At 43.8% G+C, this 24,369-nt stretch overlaps 3 protein-coding genes across 3 annotated transcripts; 2 read left to right on the top strand and 1 right to left on the bottom strand.

Moving 5' to 3' along the window:
• The first annotated feature begins 279 nt into the window (after positions 1-279).
• On the top strand, positions 280-1,949 carry LOC107190743 (malate dehydrogenase, cytoplasmic-like). The gene is made up of 6 exons (XM_015579610.1): positions 280-529; positions 639-784; positions 856-1,008; positions 1,093-1,254; positions 1,335-1,541; positions 1,842-1,949. Exons 1-6 carry the CDS (start codon positions 280-282, stop codon positions 1,947-1,949), a joined length of 1,026 nt encoding a protein of 341 aa, XP_015435096.1.
• Positions 1,950-2,915: 966 nt separating this feature from the next.
• Positions 2,916-6,630, bottom strand: LOC107190763 (proton-associated sugar transporter A). The gene is made up of 9 exons (XM_015579634.1): positions 6,083-6,630; positions 5,644-5,906; positions 5,305-5,553; positions 4,867-5,117; positions 4,635-4,754; positions 4,255-4,560; positions 4,046-4,176; positions 3,759-3,933; positions 2,916-3,189 (listed from the first exon to the last, which is right to left on the bottom strand). Exons 1-9 carry the CDS (start codon positions 6,280-6,282, stop codon positions 2,959-2,961), a joined length of 1,926 nt encoding a protein of 641 aa, XP_015435120.1. The 5' UTR covers positions 6,283-6,630; the 3' UTR covers positions 2,916-2,958.
• A 7,764-nt stretch (positions 6,631-14,394) lies between these two features.
• Positions 14,395-21,152, top strand: LOC107190775 (synaptic vesicle glycoprotein 2B-like). Its single transcript, XM_015579649.1, has 11 exons — positions 14,395-14,479; positions 15,831-15,881; positions 16,334-16,495; positions 18,225-18,387; positions 18,480-18,601; positions 18,783-19,021; positions 19,117-19,449; positions 19,528-19,672; positions 19,770-19,929; positions 20,675-20,802; positions 21,020-21,152. The coding sequence occupies exons 1-11, from the start codon at positions 14,395-14,397 to the stop codon at positions 21,091-21,093; spliced, it is 1,662 nt and encodes a 553-aa protein (XP_015435135.1). The 3' UTR covers positions 21,094-21,152.
• The last annotated feature ends 3,217 nt before the right edge of the window (positions 21,153-24,369 follow it).

Raw genomic sequence — 24,369 nt, 5'->3', positions numbered from 1 at the left:
ACTCATCTACATATTACGGCGGTGCTTCTAAGTACTATTTATACATACTTACTACACATGTATACATATGTATGTATTATACATAGAACGGAATGAATTGTAAAGCAGAAAGAAAGAAATCGATAAGTAGTTACTTTGGTCAAAATAGATGCGTATCAGAGCACGAGAATTCACCTTGAAATAGAATAGACGAAATATGAAACACCCTGTAGATTTAGATCGTCAAAGTCGTGTCCGCGATCGTAACAAACGTCAAATGTACGGCCGATTGGCGGTGAAATGGATAATGTAATCGTTCAGGAAAGCGTTGTCACACACGCGTCGCGATGCAAGAGCGATGTCTTGCGAGTGGTCGTTACGGACGGTAGTTCCGACATCGCGCTTGCCCTCATCTACAGGATACTCTCCGATCAAGTGTTTGGATCGGATCAATCGGTTTTCATCAGTATATACGAGTTCCAGGACAGAGCGGTGTTTTTAGAAAGTGTCGCGATTGAACTGACGTTGTGCAGTCCGAACCTGTTGCACGGTAAACCGTTGTCGACTTGTTGCACTTTCTTGGACCTGCGATATGAAAAATTTCACCGATGACGATGACACAGAGACTATCTATCTAACTTGTCATTTTACGGACGTAGGCATCACGTACAGCGATAATGCCTCGATTGCATTCAAGGATGCTAACGTTGTGTTCTGCATCGGTTCAGCGAGGGAGTACGCTTTCAACGAACAAGAGTACAAGGACCTGTTTTTTAAAGAATACGTTCGCGTGGCAAAAGCTTACGTAGGTATTCATTCCATTGTCCATATCTACATACATATACATGTCTATACTTCTCTATTCTCTTGCTACAGGGTGAATTTATAGAGGAGTATGCGAACAGGGACGCCAGGATCATAGTGATTGGAAACACGGCTGCTACAATCATATCTTGCTACGCGAAATCTATTCCCCGGAAAAACATAACTACATTGGCGTTGTTCAATGCGCAAATCGCTGCTGCACACGTAAACAGTTGTTACTCTACGCTCTACGGAAAGGGTCGGATTATTATTCATTACCCTTGATCGAGATTTTTATTGTATTATCAGATTTCGGCTCGGGCAAACTGTCATCCGGGAGAAATTAAGAATATTATACTATGGGGCAACAACAACACGTACAACTTTCCGGATTGCAGGTATATGTATCTGACTAATGGAAACCCAATAACCGATGATCTGAAAGTGTGGCTGCGAAACGATCTTCCGACGGTGAGAATCGATCAATGAAATTTTTTCTAAATTCATCCGAATGTCTCCCATGGACAATACTGGATATATTTTCTCGACAGATTATGCAAAGTTTGCTTAGTAGACCTAGATACTTGAGATCCATGGCGTATTCATTGGCGGAGCACTGTAAAATATTATGGAACGGCACACCCGACAATGAATGGGTCTGTATGGGTGTGCTGTCGGATCATTCTTACGACATTCCAGCTGGGATGTTCTTCTCGTATCCTGTATTCTGTAAAGATAGGAACTACGATATCGTTCAGGTGAGGGTCTCTGTCGACTTGAACTCGTGTATATGCTTCTGTGTACTTCTATGTATAATACATATGTATATTCACGGGCTGCCTCGTTTTCACTGGACTTTCATACACGCGCGCGCGCGCACGCACACACACACACACACACACACACACACACACACACACACACACACACACACACACACACACACACACACACACACACACACACACACACACACACACACACACACACACACACACACACACACACACACACACACACACACACACACACACACACACACACACACACACACACAGGGCCTCGTCGACGACAAATACGTTGGCAGGTATATTCTGAGTATCAGCAGACTGATGACAAGAGACGTCGCTGCCGCGTTGAAACTGTGCGGTTTGAACAACTTTTAAGCCTCTTGGAAGCCGTATCGCGCCGCGGTGGTCTCGTCACGTGGTCTTTGTTCACCGGAAATTTTACGAATTTAAGTCACACATTTCATACATACGTCTCGTGTCCTTTGATATTAAACCTGTATCTGACGAATTTTAATAAAATTACGAAATAATAGTTATTTCGTTGCAATGCAACACGGATATTTTAATTCGGACGATCGGGGCTTTGATTCGAAACGATTCATCTTCTTTTTCGAACGGTCTAAAATAAAACTCGTTCAAACGTGTACACACAGAGACACACGCACTCCCTGCGTATCTCTGTGTTTTATTACGTTTTTACAAGATAAGCATTTATTTACAAGTGTCCTGGAACGACACAGAGTTGCGGATTCAGAGTGCGTCGCGGGGTTGTCGATGGAGCCATATTATTTGTGCAACGTCAACATGATAACGTTATTACATGCAGGGTGTCTGAGCTAACTCGATCAACTCGATTAAAATCACTTAAAGGTACACATACGTACATTTAAGTTCTACGCTTAAAAATGTCGATAAAGTGTACCTTTAAGAGTGATTATTCGAGGTGATCAAGTTAACCGAGGCACCCTGTATATTACAGTTATTACACGAACATATACCTAGTATATGTATACCTAGCGTTCGTCGATGGAAGCGAATTGGAATGTACAGAGTATACTCCATAATATTTGTCTCAACAAAGATGTACGCTATTTCGAAAAGAAAAACACCGAAACGAATGCATCTATGTTGTATCGAATTCGATGGAAGTAGAATTTATCAATATAAAAGACTATAAACCCGAACAGCTACCATGAAAAAAAGTAAGTGGGTACTTGACAGACTGATTGATTCTACTGATTCTGTAAAGGAATTTTGCAAATCTGAATCTAACGACCGCGACCGACCGAAAGATACCCTTATAAATGAATTATTTCGAGACGTATCTTGTGATATCGGTAAATGTTCCGGTGTGTGTGTGTGTGTTATGGGTTACGGGTTGTGTTTAGAGATCCAGGTACATGATCTGCGTCGCGGAAATGGCCCCGCAGGCGGCGAGGGTGCTCGCCACGCAAACCACCGCCGTGGTGGTCCCGGATTTGCTGACGATCGTCCCCAGACAACAGGAAAGCAAGAATTGCGCCAAGAAGACCATCGAGGAGACGATAGCGACGTCGGTGCCAAGACCTCGCACACCTTCGCTTTGCACGGCTTCTCCGTCGGCTGTCACCTCGAACTGCAAAGTCGACTAATTCAATTTCCAGCGGATTCGCGCGCAGAAACGGGTGCATCGTTGCATCATATCGCGGAGTTTAATGGCATTACAGTGTGATTCATGATACTTATTGTGCTTCGTCGAGCAACTTTTATCAGGTGGCACACTGTGTGCGAACTGTACGTTTGTTCGTGCTACCGAAATGGGGGCTGACAATCAATCTAAAGCTGGGTATATCCATCGGCCGTGTAAAAACAATTGTGAACGTTCGCGAACATGCGCGGTAGGTGGATACTCGGCTTAACGCGCGACTTTGCTAACTATGGAAAGAATTTCATTATTATTTTCTCCGAGTAATACTCAATATATGTATACGTATGTATGTATGTATGTTAGTAAGATTCATTTCAGTGTACAGAGAGGTTCGCAACGAGTACCTATTGTCCCATTGAAACGTGTATTATACATAAATATGTATATTGTATGTATATGTATACTGTATACATATGTAGTAGGTAGATAGTTTCGTATTTCGGATTAAAATTGTTCTCGACTCCCTGGCGAATAAATCGTAAGAAACTGTTGCTCACCGTCGACGAAGCGTGGTAATGCGCGACTAATAAATATGGCATGGTGAACAGAGTGGAATACATAACTCCGGCTGTCCAAGAGAAAATGATCACTCCCACGGGATGCTTTGTCAACGCCATCATCATCATCCCGGTGCTGTAGAACAACAGGCCGCAGACGTAGACCCTTCGTGCTCTATGAACGTACAACAAGATTTATTCATAGTTAAAATGGTTCTCGCGAAAGCGTCGAGCCTCGAGAGAAACATATTACAATTATTCGTTTTACTAAATGGAAAGCGGGTTACTTGTAGCGTTCTATCAGTCTCTCGATGATCAAAGAGTAACACGAGCAGGACAGCGAGTACATGGACATGCCCCAGCAACCAAAACGGACCCCGCTTTCGTACAGTTCTCGTTCCTTGCTGCCCTCCGGTGCCTATAACGGAACGACGCGACCCTACGTTACGTTTAGCTGTTTAGGACAATCAAATCAAAGTTTATCCGATTTGTTTACTTGCGGATCGCCGCCATAAACAGCTTCCCCGACAAAATCTGTAAAGTATAGGGAATAGCAGACGTGGGCCATCCAGCAGAACAAATTCGTCAAGCACACCATCCGAAGACTGTGCGGCATGTATACGATTGACATCAGGTATTCCCTTAAAGTCGCTTTTGGATTCGCGTCAGCGATCTCCTCGAAGTCGGATTTTCCGTAATTGGGGTCGTGTGCCACGGCGATGTCCGGCACTATGGGCACCATGGGCACTTGACCGGCCCTTCTCTCTGGCTCCTGCACCGGAATAGGCTTTAGGACAAATTCCTGGCAAACGACAATAGTTTATTTGTTAGTTGGAACTGTCACATGGGACGTGCCTTTCTTTTTTCTTTGCTCACATCTTTTCTCGCGACAATATCCTGATTATTGTCCAGGGTCCCGTACGACGCGGACTCTTCTGTTGTGATTTTATCGTGCTCCTTCTGTTCCTCTTGTGCTAGTCCTCCTTCGATGGACATCTACATATACGTGTATGATACGTGTATGATACATATGACGTACGTGTACAGCATGTAAATGTTTTAGGGAATGACGAATTATGGAAATTATTCTCGTTTTTCTTCGACGAACCTTTTGGTCGTGGAGCTGCTGGTACTCCTCCCTTTCCAACAGTTCCAGAGGGATCTCCTTGAAACTGGTGATTGTGCAGAATACACAGATCACGAATATAATAGTGATTAGCGTGAACGTTGCGTGAAGGTGCCCGCCAAGCATCACTCCGATCGTCGTGGCGTCCCAGTTAATACCGCCTAAACCGTATCCCATAAAACCGCCCAAGCCAGCCATTATGGTGAACGTGCTGAGTCCTTTGGCATGATCCTCTGCAACACGTAACGGACCGGACGGATTTCCTAATTTTATTTTATTCTCTTCGGTGATCCAATTAAAATACCCCTTGTTATTAGCCCCCTCCCGTCCCCTCCACTAATTCCCCAAACTAATTCGTACGATGGGACTTGGAATAGACAGAGACCAGCTGCTGTCGAGACAGTAAGTGCATTTACTTGCCAGGTGTGGTGACGTCGAGCAGATAAGCTCTGGCCGGACTCTGACAGGCGTCGGCGTCGAAATCGAGGAGAACCGTTCCTAAAATCGTGAAGAAGATTCCCCAGGAGTGCGAGGATGGTTTCACGGCATCTTCTTTCGTTTGTTTCGCCGTGGTTCGGTGGCCAACAGGCGCGGTATAATTGCCGTGAGTGGTCGGTGTGTCGCCGAAAGCATAACCCATGTTCTCGCCATTCGGAACCAGTATCAACCCTATTATATTGGTTAGTGGCGAATCATTTTTCAACTGGGGTTATTGGGAACAGCGAACTGGGAACGTTGCTCGAACACCTCCCCTCTCACCTATTAGCACCCCAAGCGCCAACATCATAATGAACGGCCTTCTTCTCCCGTACTTTGATCTGCATCTGTCGCTCAAGCTCCCCAGAATCGGAGTGACGAAGAATCCGATCAGGGGGCTGAGCGCCCAAACGAGTGTCATGTGTTGATGATCCACCCCGATTTTCAACAGCGTCGGCGAAACGAACGCGGTTTCAGCAGCGTACGAAAATTCGATTCCCATCACGGCTGCAGACACACGTACCAGTTCCCCTCGTGTCTTCTTCCTGGAAATTATTTCAAGTCCCGATTCGTCTCTCTTCCTGGTTTCGTCGATCGGAACACAAGCTACGTGGAAAACTCGCGTTTGCCGGGTTTCTTTTTTTTTTTTTTTTTTCGTAAATGGTGAACGTAAAAATAATCATCCGGTTAACTACTCTACACCGACGATAGGTGTCTTTACCTGTAAACATGCGCATAGTCCTCCAAACTCCTCTCCAATTTCGGCGGTCCCCGAAGGTGGTTTAATATCCCTTCGATCCCCTGATCCAAGGGTATACCGTTTTTCCATTCCTTCCAGACATCCCACTTCTCCTTGATCTTGTCACGGACGTCGTGAACCCTCCCAGCAAATCCCTCGTACTCGTGCAATTTATCCACCATGGTCGGTTCGCGGAGAAATCCTTGTTGATGCGACGCGACGTCTTAATCGAGAGTCTTCGATCTCATTGCGCCACAAAGATGACAACCCCTAGAACCACCGAGTACCAGCATCGGGCACTACTAATACGTCTTTTTCTATTAAACTGCTGGTAAAATCTTGCGTTGGATTCAAATCAGTAGCACATCTTCGATCGATCGATCGATCGATCGATTGATCGATCGATCATTCAATGGCGAGCGTTCTTCGATCGTCGGGGTTCGTTTTGGTTTCGAAAGGAGGGTTGAGGGTGTGTTTCGCCGACGAGACACGGGGCTCGACTGGCGACTGTCGGGTGGTTCTGCACTAAGCTCGCGAGCAACAGACATGAAAACTCGAGACTCGAGCGACGCGTCGACGCGTCGACGCGTCGCGTCGCGTCGTCGCTCCTCGTTGCTCACAACGGATGGAAAATGAGCTTTTCGTGTACCAAGGGAAACTGCTTACCGGACGGTTCCTCGTTAGCGTTGATTAAAATCGCGTCTGTCGTTCGAAAAGCCCGACGAAATCTGTTGCTCGGCCAACATGGATCCGACTCGCGCTTGCCAGAGTATTAACACAGAGGAGATACACGACGAACGTTTAGCTTAGAATTAGTTCAGACTTAAAACGGCGGACTTGAGTTGCTTTACCGAAGAACCGGACACGCGATCCCTTAATCAAGCATAGGATCGAATCATCGAAAGCTTCGATTATTAGAAACTATTCGGGCAAGGGGCGTGAAAAGCCCCATCGTTCGATGGGGATGATGATGTGATGTTCTCCGGTAACGTCCGGTTCTCGATGCGTATTGCTGTCGTAAGCGCTTACAAAGGCGAAGCTCGAACCAAGGACACACACGCAACAAGACCTAGTTTATAGGACTTCTCTCACAGGTTCGACACGCTTATTGCGACAGCAGCGTGGCGAATTTCTTAAAGAACCGATCGTCGCACGTCTCTTCACAGACTTTCTGGTTTACGATCGACGCCGAATTAGTTATACATACTGTACGTATCGCGTGTGTTTCCATTCCACGAATCAGCTTTGTGTCGTTCCATTAATCTCGGCAGATGGAACAATTAAAGACGATATTTTCACGTGTCTAGAATGATTAGCGTGGAATCGCATTAATGCTGGATCCATGTCAAGTTCACGTTAGACTTTACATCTATTGAACGTTCTTTAATGTTCTCACCGCTTGAAATGAATGAAATGTACCTACAATACAAAAGAACAATGCATCGCGAACGAGCTCCTTTTCTGTCTCCGTAAGCTCACACACTTCTGGTATTTCCTCTATTCTTAATAATAGAGCGCGAGAGTGTTTACGCGTGTACAACGAGCCCAGGGTGTGTATCCACGAATGAAGCTCCTCGACAAAGCTTTTTCCACTGGTCGCGAGATGTAATTTCCGTCCCGGAAATTGCACTTTGTCGATTCGCCCGGGTTCCTTTCGAAGCGGATTTTCAATTCGATTGAACCGCACGTCCAAACCAGCAATTCCATCTTTTCCATTTTCTGACTCGACATTTACGGTTATTTTATAGTGGTAATAGGTAACTGATCGATTCGTTGCGCGCCCGAGCACCGCTCGGCCACCGTATTTTCTTCAATATTTCCGAATCTGGAAGAAACAGAGATCGCGTAAACGGGGGAAACCGGATAAACGGTGAGGCAATCTCGCTGGCTCATTGTTATTCGCCTCGTCGTTACTGTCGTATTCTCCTACGAAGAAATTGAAACAGACGAGAGGTAGATAGCATGACACGCGTAACGCAAAGCGCAATACGGATCATCGATGAGTCAGCGGTGTCTTGTCGTAAAACGGATGATCGTATCTCCCCTATCCGACCTTCCTTTTTAATGGGAAAGCTGACTCGCTCGAATACCAATAATCCTTGCTCTCGCTACACACAACTTCATATGTACCTATTTATTTCGTCTATTATTTCGCGAACAAGTTGTTTACCTTGAAACAAGATTTCATCGGCGATCTTATTTATCGTTGTTCCGTGAAAACGAACGAACGAACCAACCAGTGAATTGATCAAGTTTAATCGAATAATCGGATTGGAAATCAGTGGTAAAAGTTGCTCGACAAGAAAATTCCCCTCATCATTACCGGTAATAGCGTCTTCTAAAGAACTTTCCAAAGAAATCAATATAGCGACCGTTTGGAGAACCGAAGCGTTCAAGCTTGTACACGTTCGGACAAATTCATTTGAAAACCCTCGTAGATGTTCCAGGCAAAATTGGTTAATTGTCGGTGAATCGTATTTCAGCTGACCCACTGGACAATACGGGAATCGTTTTAACTAGACTTTGAACCTTCAGACTTCGTGTAATTAGCTTCGCTCGTACGCGTTATCCTTGGACTTTGTTAAATGTTGAATCTTCTGTCGACTATACATACAGCATCGATTGATGATCCTCTTGGTTTTAATCGATCGACAGACATTCTATGTATATTCGGAGCAAATAATAATATACTGCCTCGAACGATCCGATTAAACTGTGCAAAAGAATTATATACAAGCATTTTCTTAATCGAATCGCGTGTTCATTATCGAATTCACATTTGCCCGTAGGTAGGTACTCTGTCGTTATTGGGCTAGAAGTCGAGAGAAACACAGGTGATCGAACATCGTTGAATTTCAGCAAACGACCCTGTATAGTAGATACATACATACATATGTATATGGATAGAAATGCGATCGGTATATCTGACGTGTGCGGATAATACGTTCGATGAAGATGAAGATATTTCTCAGACAAGCAATCTACACAATTGTCAACCGTGCTCGCTAGTGAAATGTTTTCAAACTTCTCCTTTAAATGATCTTCTTTTGTTCATTATTTCAATTCCAACCAAGACCAAAAGGATGACGATGAGTTACGCCGTGAATCGTGCTCCCACCGTTCACTGTTCCCACTGATGGGAACAAGGTTAACAGGAAATTTCCTCACTCCGAATAGGAGCCGGAACAAGAGAGGAACCGTCCGATGAACTTTGCTTCCCTATCGTTCGATAGAGTTGTTCATCTCGTCTCGGGACCGAGAACAAGGAAATTGTGATTCGGTGGAACCTCCATTATCCGAATTTATATTAACGAGGCCCGAACGTTCGAACAGAAACAGCAAGACGCGAGAGTTCGACAGAAGGAGTCAACAATTTCTTCGGCGAAGGAATGCGCACGTCTGTCGCATTTCCATCGCTGGCGTAGGGACAAATGACGCCATAGAACATTTTTTCCGTAGTTGCCGAATGCTAATTAAAATAGGAGAGGAGGATGTTTTCGCGGAGAAAGAGATTAAACTGTTTGCGAATGATAATTGTCACCGGTGATCTCTCTTTCTCGTATTGTACGCGCAACGTTCTAACTCGACCCGTCCACTTAACCCGGCCAATAATTGCCGGAATTGCCGGAATTATATCGCGTAACAACTTGTATGTAGTGCGTTTCAAACTTGTGAGCTTCGGTTCAAACCGAAAACGATCTTACAGCAATTACTTAAAATGATGCCAGCTGCGAAGAACCGACTCTCGTTGTTTCTTGAAATTCAATAGCCTAATGTCTAAAGTCTAAAGTATCTCGATTAGCCGACTGAACTCGTCAAATTTCAATTTATGAAGCGGGAGGTGAGAATTGACACCGTTCGGGAACGGTTTGTGCAACGGTTCCTCTCATTAACACCTTAACACACAATTACGATTTTCGACGAGAGTTTGCTCTTACCACACAAGAAGAGACAAATAGGTCGGTCTAGTTTTTAACAAGGAAGACGTACTCTCGCTATCCCTAAATGCTTCATTTATCGAGATATGTGCACGCTGGCACTTGAATGGCTTCCACGAATTTTCTACTACAGCATACATACATACATGCATACGTATATATGTATACATATACAATCGTTTATCGACTCCTTCGACGAAAGAATCTCGTTCGATTAACTGTATATGATGTACATATATATGTATGTACCTGATAGTCTATTCTACAATGATAACAATCACAAGGACTACGAGGAGAAGACAACAAGTCCAATATTCCGATCGATCATGAAAGGAAGTTAACCCTCGTTACGTTCGAACGGTGAACACGACGATACCGACCAATACCGACTAATGAGAAAACATAGCGATCACGATTCATTTCCACAGCTGTATTTGCAATTTGCTGTTTGCGGCACACGTGGTACGGTCACGGCTACTGGCAACGCGCCCCTACAGTTTCCCGATGTTTCTTCAGCATCGAAGGAGATCATGAGACTCGGACAACGACACACAGTGATGTTCAGACCATGGCTAATTTCGAGGTTCAGTCGACGTCGTCTTCTTGACTCGTGTGCTTTGTCCTCCAAAACGGACACGTGTTTTTAACCGGTCTTGTCTACTTCCGTTCTTCCGTTCTTTCGTTTTTCGTCTCCGTTGAGCGAACTACAAGAAGAATATAGATTCTCATTCTCGCGTGCAATTTCCGCGATCCTCTTTTATTGATATTCATCGAGGAATTGAGGAGAGTGTCAGTTGGACAAGGTTCATTGTGGATTATAATATATGTACTTGTAATACATACTTACATATAGATCCTGCAGCGTCGTCGCGATTAGGAGCTTGAATGGACGTACAAATCGAGGGTGGTGAGTTGAATGGTGATATCACCGGAATACGTACATATATATACATATATACCATACATACATATGTATACTAGAGATCTCGATTATACGTCTATCTAAATACACATGTATTTTCAATAAACGTTCAAAACCATGATCTTTAATCTAATACATATTGTAATAAAATCGTGAATTACCTATGTATTACTAATCGAATGGTACTATTTACAAACCACTAATTAGACAGAATCACATTCGAAACTGGATTAATGTCTATCATTTCTATGGTACTGTCAGTATACATAGGGACTCGCTAATGTTGATAACGCAACGTTGTGCCAGAAATCAACACGTCGTTAGATGTTACATGTGTACTTCTTTAATCACACTATGTCTAATGTTTGTGCACGCAACAACCCAATTTCTTCTGGCTAAATACATTCAAAGAACATGAAACGAAATTTATCTAATAACTTACTCGGCCCTCTGTTATGGCGCTCGCCCCCTCTGTAAATTGTAATTCTTCTTTGTTAATATGTATGTACATACAATGTAGAAATGTAGAGAGTCGTAATCTACGTTGCCCGAGTTGTAAATCTGCTGCTTGATAAACAGAAAAATCTGTCTGTATAACGCTGCAAACACGATCAAAATACATACTACACATCTACCTAACTAGATTGCATTCCACTACATTGCATAGGCATGTGATACGAGCAGAGCAGAGTACACGCATACAATGTAGATACATACTATGGATATGTATATGTATATGGACTATGTATTGTATAATTCGAATAAAGTTTACCGCGCCATCCGTGGCGAATCGCTCAAGCTGGTAGGTTATCTGTACAGACTACATAGTAAGTGTACAGTTACGGCTCGACGGCAGTGGCGCCATCTCGCGAGTAAAATGATGTACCAATTGGCTACCAGTTTCAGAGTTTTCCCGCGGATGGCGTCACATACGAGAGGCAATTGTTGCACGAATGCATCGTGTCGCTATGTATCATCAACGCGGAATCTTATATGTATAGTACATATACATATGATCACAATGGTAAACATTATTCCACATTATTAAACTGAAAGTTACATCCATATAACGTTACATATGTACATGGACAGTTTCACCGATTATATATATATATATATATATTTCTATTTGTATATACATATATACATAATGATTCTCTCTCGATACGCACATCAAAGACTGTGCCGTTCTAAAGAACCGTCGCGTCGGCATGTGTAATCTTTCGATCGATCCTCACATCCTAGGATCGTGTCCTCTTGGACATTCTCTACAATACTCTACATTCTACATCTACACAGAGATACGAAATCATTAATTATGACTAGTTTGTTTCCGACGATCTTGACACCTTTCCGAGGAAGGAGACGGCCGAAAATAGTACACTCGTGAAATAATACCCGCTGCGAGTGCATTTCAGTCAGTCGGACAATGCGTAACAATTCTCGTATCAAATTGAACAAAAAATTGTTTATTATGGAAGTTTTTTCTATGAAAAAATATTAATTGTACTTCTGTGTGCTATGAAAATGTTAAAAAACAATTGAATGTCAAAAACAATTAATGGTCAACAGTTACATGGAGACGAAAAAAGTGGTCGAAAATAGTTTTATGTACATTTTCCTGTTTTATACCTTGTGGTTCATTTGCAACTAAAGTTCTTCTTTATAATATGTATCATTGTACATAGTTTTATTGCAGAGTTGTACATATTCCTCTTTCCACTGCTTATTACTCAAGTCCTTCTTCAAAATTTCGACTATCCATGAGAAAATTCGAAATTTCCAATATACATATATGTATATGTATATGTATATGTACACACTAAAAGAAAAGCTAAATCAGCGAGGAATATCAGTGATATTCTAGTAATATTCCGCATCTACGAGTATGTATGTACCTATACTCTCGCACAAACCTCTTGCATACTATGCTCGTCTCAGCCAAGATGCAATCCTTGAAACCTGTCCTACAGGTGTCCCACATTGGTTCGCGAAAGAACTATCTGCGAGAACACTTCTAATCGACCGATCTCTGTACAGTAGACGGTATACATACATACATATGTATTTACTAGTGGTTTAGTTCGAATGTTAATTGCATCGAGCGAGTGTGCATTATAGAACAAACGACCAATTAAAATTCACATACATATTTGGAATACTGTGACGCGACGAGTGTACTTCCTACCTTAACTTGACGTAACAAAGAATTCTGCCTGTTTCAATGGCAAATATTCTAACGAAGGACGAGGGTGGAACAAGTGTTGGATAAAAACGTGACGGTGGAAAAGAGAAACTCATCTAGGTAAATAAACATTGAACTTTGTGTGGCTGCGTATCGGGTTCTCGTGCAATTTTTCCAGGCCTTAGCCAGACAGATTAAATTTATCTGAATTGCCGTCTGTATCGCACTATTAACTAAATTCCTTTGCCACGTGCACTGTTAATTACCGATAACGTTCGTTCGATGTACATAACTCCGTGACGAATCGTTGCCGTACAATTTCGTTTGCCTTGCTACTCTTAACATGCCTAAATAAGCACTTTTTCACGGTCGTCGACGTCGTCATTAATTCCCTAGGACACCGAATGTCTTTACTGCTATGCTTCCGTCCTATCTATCCTCAACGATGTCCATTCGTTTGCCCATTAAATATCATAAACATCGTCTGAAAAATCGCATCCCAATCGGGGATACGATAACTTGGACTCGTATCCTCCGTTAGATAGCACACGAAAGAAAATTCAATGGATGAAAAGACAGCAATCGCGTTACCGTTCGAAATGCCCGTGAACCGTGAACAGTAGAGAGCCTGTAATACAATAATTTTTGTGCACGTTGCTCCGAGTATTTCTCCTGGAGAGAGAGAGAGAGAGAGAGAGAGAGAACACTTTCTTACGTCCGTCATAAATTGATATTATTCCGAATGAAAGTAACCGATAACAAGGGAACAACGATTCGTCTGCACGGTCGTTAGAACCGGCGCTGATAAGAGGCTCCCGACGATTAGGAGCCGCGCGAATTGTTTCTCGCGGGACATGTAGGTATTCTATGTACCAGTTCTTCGTAAGGGGATCGCAATACTATGACGGCGTTACAAGGGGAAGAAACACGAAAAAATTGTACATACCTACATATGTATGTAGACGTAATAATATGTATACATATCGCGATCGATTAAAGGGGCGGTTGGCTACCTAACCTGCCGGGTTAGACGTGGCGTCGATGCATCAGGAGCAGCGGCGGTGTGCAGCGTGCAACGTGCAACGTGCAACGTGCAACGTGCAACGTGCACGCGCAAGGCCGGGCGCGCGCGCCATCCCGTATGTACCGCATGTATATGTATGCTTGCATACAGCATACACAACAGCCGCGCGCGAACGAGAATCGACGCGGAGTCGGCGCAGCGATGCGTTAGTTTCGCGCGCGTACGATGTCGGGCGATATCGCTCGATTGGAACACGAGTCAGCCGCGTCTGACCCTCTAGTCGATGGGGACGCCGTCTTCACGTTGCAAGGTAAATCCGTCTGTTCCATTCAAAGACCCCCCGGATTTTTCTTCATTCTTACCAGTTTTCGCGTTGTTTTCTGACCAAAAAAAAACGACACTCGACCAGTTGCCTTTCGATTCGTTGTACCTTCGTGCTCGGTTTCATCAGTTATTACTTATTATCCCTTTTTCGAATGGAACTGTGCCGTTCTCGACAGGCCTGTTGGACCGTGTTGTTGTTGTTGTTGTTGTTCTTGTTTAAGGTGTTATCGGTAGTTTGCTTCGTCGAGGACATTCAAGTTCTAGTTGACTTTTTACACGGTCAGTGTAATTTTCGAGAAAGTTCTGGGATGTGTTGTTTGGATAACAAGGTTCAAGAAGTAGTATACAACGGGATCTTTTTTGTTGTCTGCTTTCAAGCACAACTCCATTGGGTCCAATTGTTCTTCTTGTCGATTCTCTGTTTTCTTGTCGTGTCCCTTCTTACCGTAGATACTTTGAATAAATTGTATGTACATATTGGATGGCGGCGGCGGCGGCGGCGGCGGCGGCGGCGGCGGCGGCGCGGCGTTTAAAAGGGCGACGACAGCGTGATCAAACGATAATAATTGACGAGACAAAATGAATACGAGCACAAGTCGCGAGACTCGATTGCGACGCAATCAAATTGATTCAACGATGAAAGGCCAATAATCATTTTGGATCGCTGTCTTTGAAACTCTGTGACTTTTCCATTTTGCTTTTCTTATTCCGACGACACGTTGCCAGACAACAAAATGTTCTCGAATCTGGTCTATGGTGTGCTTTTCTCCGATTCGCTGCGTTTTACTTGCAGAATCGCGAGTACATTAACACGTGATATAAACGAGGCCGAGAGAAAAGAAGCGTAGGCTGCCTGTCAGCGGTGTTTTGGCAAACATTCATATACACGTGGTGTACATGTACATAATATGTACATATGTACTTATTTACTCGGCTGGTTCGGGTTTCGATCGGAACAAAGAGCCGAGAGCAACATCGTCGGAGCCGATGCCAGAGGCGACGAAACAACAAGAACGCAATTTAAGTACTAGAAAGAGAAATCTGAAGAAGCACGCGTCGACGACGCGACGGGAGGCGGCTTTGTGCCGACGTGTTTCGCTGCTGTTTACTGGCGCCATGCAGACGCAGGGCCGTCGAACGACTCGTGGAGTCTTGGAATCGTTTTTATTTCTGGAATAAACCCGAACCGCACAGACAGCCGAGCGGGCGGTCAGGCGGAGACGGTGAAACATTTGCGTCAATCTGTACAGTACCTTGGTACTTACACACATACATACGTGCACTCGAGTCACGATTCTTTCCATGTGTAACCACCGACAATTTTCTTGTGTTCACAGGCACAAAGCAGACGGCGGAGAGCGTCGCCCAAGATGCCGTCGACCAAACAGGTACGTATGTATCATCTATACATGTACATAATATTATGTATCCGTCGGCCGGGATGATTTTGTTAGCGTAGCCTCGCGAAAAAAGTAGTACTAAAAACCGAGGAGCTATCTGTCTCGCTGATAACGACGATGCGCACGTTTTATCGGTGTTTTGTCGCTGGATACAGAGTATTGCTGCAGAGACCCACGCGCTTCGTTTTCATTCCGGAGATGATGCAGCAAACATTTGAAAATCCCATTTTATTCAGAATTTCATTAACCGAATCGCCTAATTGGCGATCGAATTCTTCGATATAGGTATATACGTAGATATACACATACACGTGGTGGTATGTATATGTACATACATACATGTATATCAGAGCTCGATGAAACGTAGAGCAACGTGACACAAGTCTCATCGAGTAGCGAATATAAAGCGTTCATCGGTCGATGTTTCCGGGCTTTTTCAGGATTTGGCAAATTTAACCTTAAGGTTATGGCCGTCTGCAGTTTGATCTTCATGAACGTGGCCTTCAGTATTACCAGTATCGCGTTCATATTGCCATCAGCAGCATGCGACTTTCAAATGACTACGATGGACAAGGGACGTCTGAGCGCCGCTCCGATGTTAGGTAGGTAACCATCGGTATTGTTACTACTTATTGCACATACGTATTGTATGTATGTATGTACATATTCGAGAAACTCTCGACACGCGCTGTGCAACGTACAAGGTACAAGGGGAGCAGCAAATAAATTTTTCCGATTTTTTGGCGACAACGCCGTTCCGCCCTTGCTTTGCTAGCCCTCCGCGCTACGACTCGCGCGCGTTTGCCAATCTGATATTTATAACCGCGAACAAAGGTTGCGGACACGCAGCTGCGCGAACCGAATCACGAGAAAAGTCACGAATTTTGTTTGCTGGTGAATCCGGTCTGCCGTAAATGCTCGTCGCAGCAACGGGACTTTTCGCGACGGTTTCGCGAGGAGAACCTGAAATTTCAAGCGCGATTGAACTCGTTAATAACATGGTATGGCACGCAGCTTTCTAATCGTAGGATCGCAGGGTCATTTTTTTGTTATTTTTCACTCGGTACTCGCCTTGACGTGACGCGAGCGTGAATGTGAGCAATCGGCGAAAGTACGCTTTTCCCCCTGTCGCGAAAATTCTATTCCGTTGCGTGCCTTGCGGCAGCACGCACACGCCCCTTGATCGATTCAACTGGGAAGCAGACCATTACGACGGCATTGTACGGGATCCTTTGAAAAACAAGGTAGCACACCACCTGCGACGTTTCGCGATCACGGTTGCCGCTGAGCGACGAATGGTCGGGGCGAAAAAACTTTAGATGGCTTTAGACGCGGTATAAATTAAACGAATTCCCTTGTCACTGAAGTCATTGAGAGAACGGCGGAAATGTCAGAAGCGCGCGGAGTTCCTCCTCCTTTTCTAAATGTCAAACCTCCGTTGGCAATCCTTGTAGAAACCTTGTAGATTACCCTCCCCTCTTACAAATTTACAATTACCTCGATCGATTATTCGACGCGCGGAGATCTGTTCGATAGTTACATTCGAAACGGATTAGATTCTTGTGCGATTTCAAACGATTTGTACGTGCGCATTAACGACCGATACTGTAAAGGAGTTATTGCATTCGATGCGGCGACACGGTTACGCGGCCACGCAGCTGCGACTCGAATGCAAATAATCAAGCGTTGAGGATTTGTATTGTGCCAGAACGCACAATGATACATTCCCCAGCATTTTTCTTACCGAACGCATATCTCGAGATTCTCGTTGCCAAATACATATGTTGTTGTTCGTGATGTTTGATGTGAAACACCGAATGATCGGTCGAGCAATTGGTATCTTCTTCTTTTATCTGGCCCCTGCTCGCGCTCGAGCAACCGGATAAAATGTTTTATTGTTGTCGATGCATCGAACCGGCTAATTATGCGTATCGATTCGTACTGCAGTTACTACAAGGTCCAACACAGAGACGAATCGCACGCGGCGAACAAGTGAACGATGATGATGATGACGACGACGACGACGACGACGACGACGACGACGACGACGACGACGACGACGATTCCCCCGAGTCGTTATCCCTCGTTTGTTTAAACGTGTATTCTAGAGTACTGTATACTCTATGACCTATGCAAATCTATTGGCGACAGACAATGTCCGTGTCTTGCTGATTTCTTTCTACTTTCCTCTACGTCGTTGAAAAATAATGTTCCATCTTGACTCCAGTCGAATGCTACTCGTTCCATCCAGCAATTTACTTACATAAATATGTAGGTACATATTATGTAGATGTAGAATATAATGTCTTTATAATTTTTCGAAATTCGCAGGTATGCTGGCTGGATCGTACATCTGGGGCTGCTACGCGGCGATAAAAGGCCGAAGAATGTCCCTGTTGGTTGCTCTGTTTCTTCACGGGATCTCGGAGCTGTTAGCCTCGGTGGTGCCTCTCTATTGGTTCTTCCTGTTTTTGAAATTTCTTAGCGGCGCCGCGTTAGTATAACAGATTCGTTTCTATCGCACGACGATATTAACCGATTGATTGTTCGGCAATAAGACGATAACGTGAAAACGAATATTCGCAGAATGAACGGACAGTCGGCCGTCGTTTTTCTCTATCTCGGTGAATTCCAGCCGACCAAATATCGCGACAAGATGCTCTCGTGGATGGAGATGGCATGGGTGATGGGAATGATCATCCTGGCAGGTGAGAATATCAATCGGTCTCCGCTTCCGATCGCTCCTCTCTTTTGCGTGTCTCGATTCTGTGAAAATTAGAAAGTGTTACGTCCGTTTATTATATCCTTTTTCTTTTATTCTTTTGATTTTGTTGAATTTTCGACAAAATTTGCTCTCTCTCTCTCTCTCTCTCTCTCTCTGAAATCTAGGCGTCGGATGGATCATTATTCCACTGGAGGTGAACATAGAAATCGCCGGTGTGGTTTACCATTCGTGGAATCTATTTGTGTTCATATGCTCGTTGCCAGCGTTATTCACCGGTGCCTGGCTCTTGTTTTTTCCCGAAACGCCGAAATATCTGGCGGAGACCGGCCAGAACGTTCAAATGCTGGACGTACTAATGAGAATGTACTCGGAGAACAGCGGAGAACCTGCCAAGGAATACATAGTGAGTAACAATCGTATTGCTGTAGGTACCTAGATTTTAACAAAAACATAGAGTCGGAGCTCTGCGAAACTGATTCGATTTCGTGTGTGATCCAGACGAAACTTCGAAACTGCGGGAACAACAATCTGAACGATCTGGTGCACCGTATAATGCACACGAGGGACCCGAAGGAGGAGGATGTCGAGGAGAAATCCTTTCGACTGATGATTAAAGACATCTGGACAAAGACAGTGACGATACTGAAACCGCCATTCCTCTGTCGTACGATCGTGGTGTGTTTGATCGCGTGTTTCGTCACATCCGCCTATTACACGTTGACTTTGTGGCTGCCGGAGCTGTTTCACAGGTACGCGGACTTCCAGGAAGCGTACCCGAACCAAACGGCGAGCGTTTGCACCCTCAAGAGCACAAGGAACACCACGGAAATGGTGAGCGATTCAAAGTTTCGTTAGGATCGACCTGTTTACGAGACTTCTGTAAACCCGTTTCTCTGAGCACAGGCACAGGTGGCTACCAACGATCCGTTTGGTTGCGACTCGAGAGTACAAACTAGCGTTTTCGTCCACACGTTTATATTAGGAGCCTCTTGCATCCCCACGGGTCTGATATTGCCGCTTCTGGTCAATTATGTAGGCTACAAATTCTTCCTTGGTAAGACGAGTGCGATCGAAACAGACAATGGAGCTTCGATTACAATTCAAATTCAAAGTAAAACTAACCCTAAAACTAATATTCTCTTTCATTTCAGTGATAACAGCGTTCGTGCCCGCTGTCGTGACAGCCTGTCTGTTTCTTGTGCAGACGTCCACGCAGAACTTGATACTTTCGTGCGCCTACGAATCGGTCACCTCCGTCTGCCTCAGTGTCGTCTACTGCCTTCTCGTAGATCTCTATCCAACGCATTTAAGGTGCTTGTTCGTCCATTATCATCGGGTACACGCGTTCGTTCTCTACACTCGATTTCTAAAGCGTTTCTCGAGTGGTCTCGATGAGTGTGTTGGTTTGGTAATTCGGTGTTGACCAATCGTTTTCACGATAAGCCATAGTTATTATGTTATTTCGTTGATCGATAACGATACTCACGCGCGAAAAATATCGATAGAATCTACCAGGTGACATTCTACCGCTCGTTCAAGCCTGTTTTTTTTTATTATTTGTTTTCACCTGTCTCGTTCGTTAAAGATAGACTTGTCGACCGAGTTTTATCGATTTTATAAATATCCGCGCGGACAATACGTGTTTTCATCTAGTCGGTTATTTATAATCAATCGAACCGAGACCACTATCTACGCTAAGCGAACACCGAGCCGATCGATCTTGAATATTCTCGAGTGCGATTGTATTTTTATGGCTGCTCGATAACAATACCCACATGTATGTATGTACATATATGTATCGCTACCGAAACAATCGTTATCGTCGTTAAAGAGATGCTTCTTTATCGGGATTGTCCCATCGAGATACAATAAAATTCATTGCAATTCTCATCGAAATTCTGGAATCTCAATGATCGGTATTTAATTAAAAACTGGTATTCCTATCGCTTCGGTTAAAAGTAATTACAATCTCGGGAACTAAAAAGTAATTAGAATTCGATTTCTATTGTACACATATATGGACAAAGTAATGATACTTTTAATGTTTGCTTTTCAGAGCTATGGCGGCCGGTTTGTCGGCTTTCATTAGTCGAATAGGTGCCATAAGCGGGACCCTGATGATCGGTTATCTCATCGACGACTATTGTACGATGGTGATCCTCATAGTGGCCGCTCAGCTTTTTCGTACGTATCTCTATCATCATCATCATCATCATCATCATCATCATCATCATCATCATCATCATCATCATCATCATCAACATCATCATCATCATCATCATCATCATCATCATCATCATCATCATCATCATCATCATCATCATCATCTGCGATTATTGCCATTTTGCATTTCGAAAAATTAACCGTGCATCGACGTTTGTTCTCTTCTCTGGAATTTCAGTAAGCGGAATACTTGCGCTATTCACGCCGGGTAGGAAGAAGCCACCGAAAAAACCGGACAACGAAAAGTGTTAAATCGAGGGAAGCAAACTGAAGGAAGAATAGAAGGATTTCTGTATTCTTAAGACAAGGTATTACAGACGCTGAACGTCGGTATTTTAAAACGATGTATGTAAATGCATTTCATTTAGCAAAAGAACGTACATATATAAAGTATCGTTCAATCTTCCGTAACTCGGATACACGCTGGTGGCGTTACTACTTTGAACGGTATTACTCTATTTATGTAGATATACATTGTGTTCCGATGAATCTCACATCGGGGGAGATAATGTATGCTACCTTCGCTTCGGTCAGAATGTCAGGCGAAAGGTGCACGATGCATTAGGATTTCGCGATGGATAATGTTGATAGATTGGAAGATGTTGACGGGAAAAATCTCGAGAAACCGATCATTGAATTATAATAGTTTGAAACATTTTGAGATAAGGAAGAGCTCACGCAGCCATTCTCCCTGAAGAATCGCTGCTAAATACATAGATTTAATATTCTAGGTACATATACACATACTGTACGCGGTCATACTGCCTGAAATATAATAATTAGAGTTATTACTGTTATTAGAGGGACTACTTGAACGATTTTATTTGTTTTCTTCAATTTTGTCGGTCGAGTTGTCGATTTTTATCGAGAGTTGTATTAGCTTAGGAATAAAATAGAGAAATTGTTACTTAAGTAGTAAACATTGGACCGCTTCTGTTGTAACTTCAAGTTCATTTAGTCCTCTAATTACACCCATCCGGACATACTGTGCGTATTTTTATAGTATACATATTTCGTTGTCGTAACAAAAAAAGAAAAAGAGTGTAATTAGGGTGATTTATTCGAAATGATCATTGTACTATCGTGTCACGAAGTAATCCGTTCGAATTTAACGTTTGCCTTAAGCCACGTAAGGCACTGAATTTTTTCACAAAATATTCAACGAGTATCTAAACGACAAAACGACGCGACGGTTCGATTGAATTCCGTCCACTCGATGGTACGTATTCTTTCGATTTCAACGTGAAATTACCTAACCTAGAGGGAAGTGACGCGTTGTTATCAGCTGTTTGTTTAGCGTAATTTCTTTGTTTGTCGTTACTAACATTAGTTAATCGTTAATCGTTAATCGTTAATGGCACGTAATTGTCAGAGGTCGTTTTAGCTGCTAAAGACTTTCCAACCAGAACAAAAACAACAAAGTAATCGATAATTTCTGACTGCTTCACGGGTGCCTTTATTCTATCCGGATCCCCTTGACGTACATATACATATGTATGTAATTCGTCACCGTGCCTGTACTTAATCGCGTGAAACACGACCAAGTATCTGTCGGTAGGCAACTACTAACACCGTTAGAACGTCGATCGTCACCTCCTCACCATCTTATACATATGGATAAGATGTATGTATGATACTTTATTTTTCTATATACGAGACTTTTTGTATTGTAAACTATTCATATGCTGGCCATTGAGACTCAATAAAAAAAGTATTCGTATTAAAATCGGACCGATATTACTTTCGAGCTTTCTCCCGTCGCTGATCCCTGAATTATTCCGAGTCGTATCAAGAAAAAGGACGGATTCGCTCTAAAGGAAAGAAGAAATTGAAAAAACACACACACACACACACACACACAAACGAATTCGCATGTGTCTGGATCACGGGTGATTCAACTTAGGATCGAGCATGTTTAAGATACGTAAACCTTTTCCCGCGAAAGGGGATTTATAAAGCGAAGCAACAACAAGTAACCTTGAGCGAGGAAATTATTTTTATTGGTACCCGGAGCTTACCGGACGGTAATCCGTCAACAACACATTACACGAATGTTTTTTAGCAAACATTAAAGCCGTTTATGGTGTATGCTCGGCAAGTCATCGGGGATTTCGATACGAGCATTTTAAACCGTTTTTATTGCAGGTCTCTGAAACCGAATATAAGATCATCGGGAAGCTGATAGTACGGGTATACTCTTGCAACGAGATAGAAAGCCTGCTACTATCACCGCTTGCATCGACCGTTGCATCACGGATAACATCTAAAGACGTCACAGTCATCGATCTTTGTTCGTATCGATGTCGCTCTAGACATTGTAGGCTTAGAAAACAGATCACCTGTTTAATTGCCATTCCTTGTATACTCGATCAAACGCCACTCGCTGATTGACTCGACGACAGACATTCGGAATCTCTAACGTCGTCGGATCTTTCGAAGGAGGTGATCCAGCTTTTTTGAGTTGTTTAGTGGTGGAAACATCCAAAACATCCCCGCCGCCCCCCATCACGTTTATTCTGCTGATTAAATCTTTCTACATATTTACGATCCCATTGATGAATCCACGGAGGAACGAGACTGGACGAGCGGTCCGAACGGTGGTTAGGTAGCAGGTACACATTTATATGTACATATGTACACATAGATTGGTAATTCGGACAGAATAACGACAAGAGATTAACGAATGAACGACGTCCGAGTGAATTCTGCCGTCTGCTGGACGGTCGTTTAGCGTCGCGAGCAGCAAGAATCATTAGAGCAGCCGGTGTAACCCCACCCTCTTAGGAGAGACACACGGGCATATACTATATACATACAGTATGTACCTGTAGCGGGCACACGCTACAGGTATGACTCGAAACGGCGAAGCGGATCCCAGAGACAACATTCATCGAGACGATGTTGCAGTGCACCGCGTAAGCGCGACAAGACTGTCGACCGAATTAGAAAGAAGCGGCGGTATCGGTCGTGCGCATTATATCATATAGAAAACAACGCTCGTCGTGTGTAAGTACTTTATGCATCCGGGTCGCGTCCCGTCGATGTTGGCCGTCGGCAGCGCAATTAACCAGTCCTTAGCCGTAGCTGCTTCTTCCATTCTAATTAAGGTGTCCACCCGTCGTCGACATCTCCCGGTTCCGCGGATCGCGTCGTAACCGCCACATCGTGATTTCTTGTCATTGTGCCCTTGTAGTCGCAACGCAATTCCGGAAATAGTTTATGAATGATTAGAAATTATCCGTGGCGGTATACATACATGATACATGTATCAGTCGACGAGCGCCATCGAGGAGTACCGTGGTGTCGAGCTAGATCGTCGCGTACCACCCGCCACCCGTCGATCGGTAAGACACCCCCACCCCTCCGTTCCTTCCGTCTAACCACGAGATTATCTTTTCGATCCGCTTTGTTTAATCGGCCGCCTTTCTTTTTATTATTACTCGTCCCTCTGTCGTTCTCTCTCCCGCTATTCGCCACACACACACACACACACACACACACACAAAACCATGCACGTTGTTGTTGACA

Source organism: Dufourea novaeangliae, unplaced genomic scaffold (assembly GCF_001272555.1).
Source record: "Dufourea novaeangliae isolate 0120121106 unplaced genomic scaffold, ASM127255v1 scaffold196, whole genome shotgun sequence".
Lineage (NCBI taxonomy): Eukaryota > Metazoa > Arthropoda > Insecta > Hymenoptera > Halictidae > Dufourea > Dufourea novaeangliae.
Note: the sequence above shows the minus strand (reverse complement) of the source record. Positions and strands in the feature narration are given on the sequence as shown.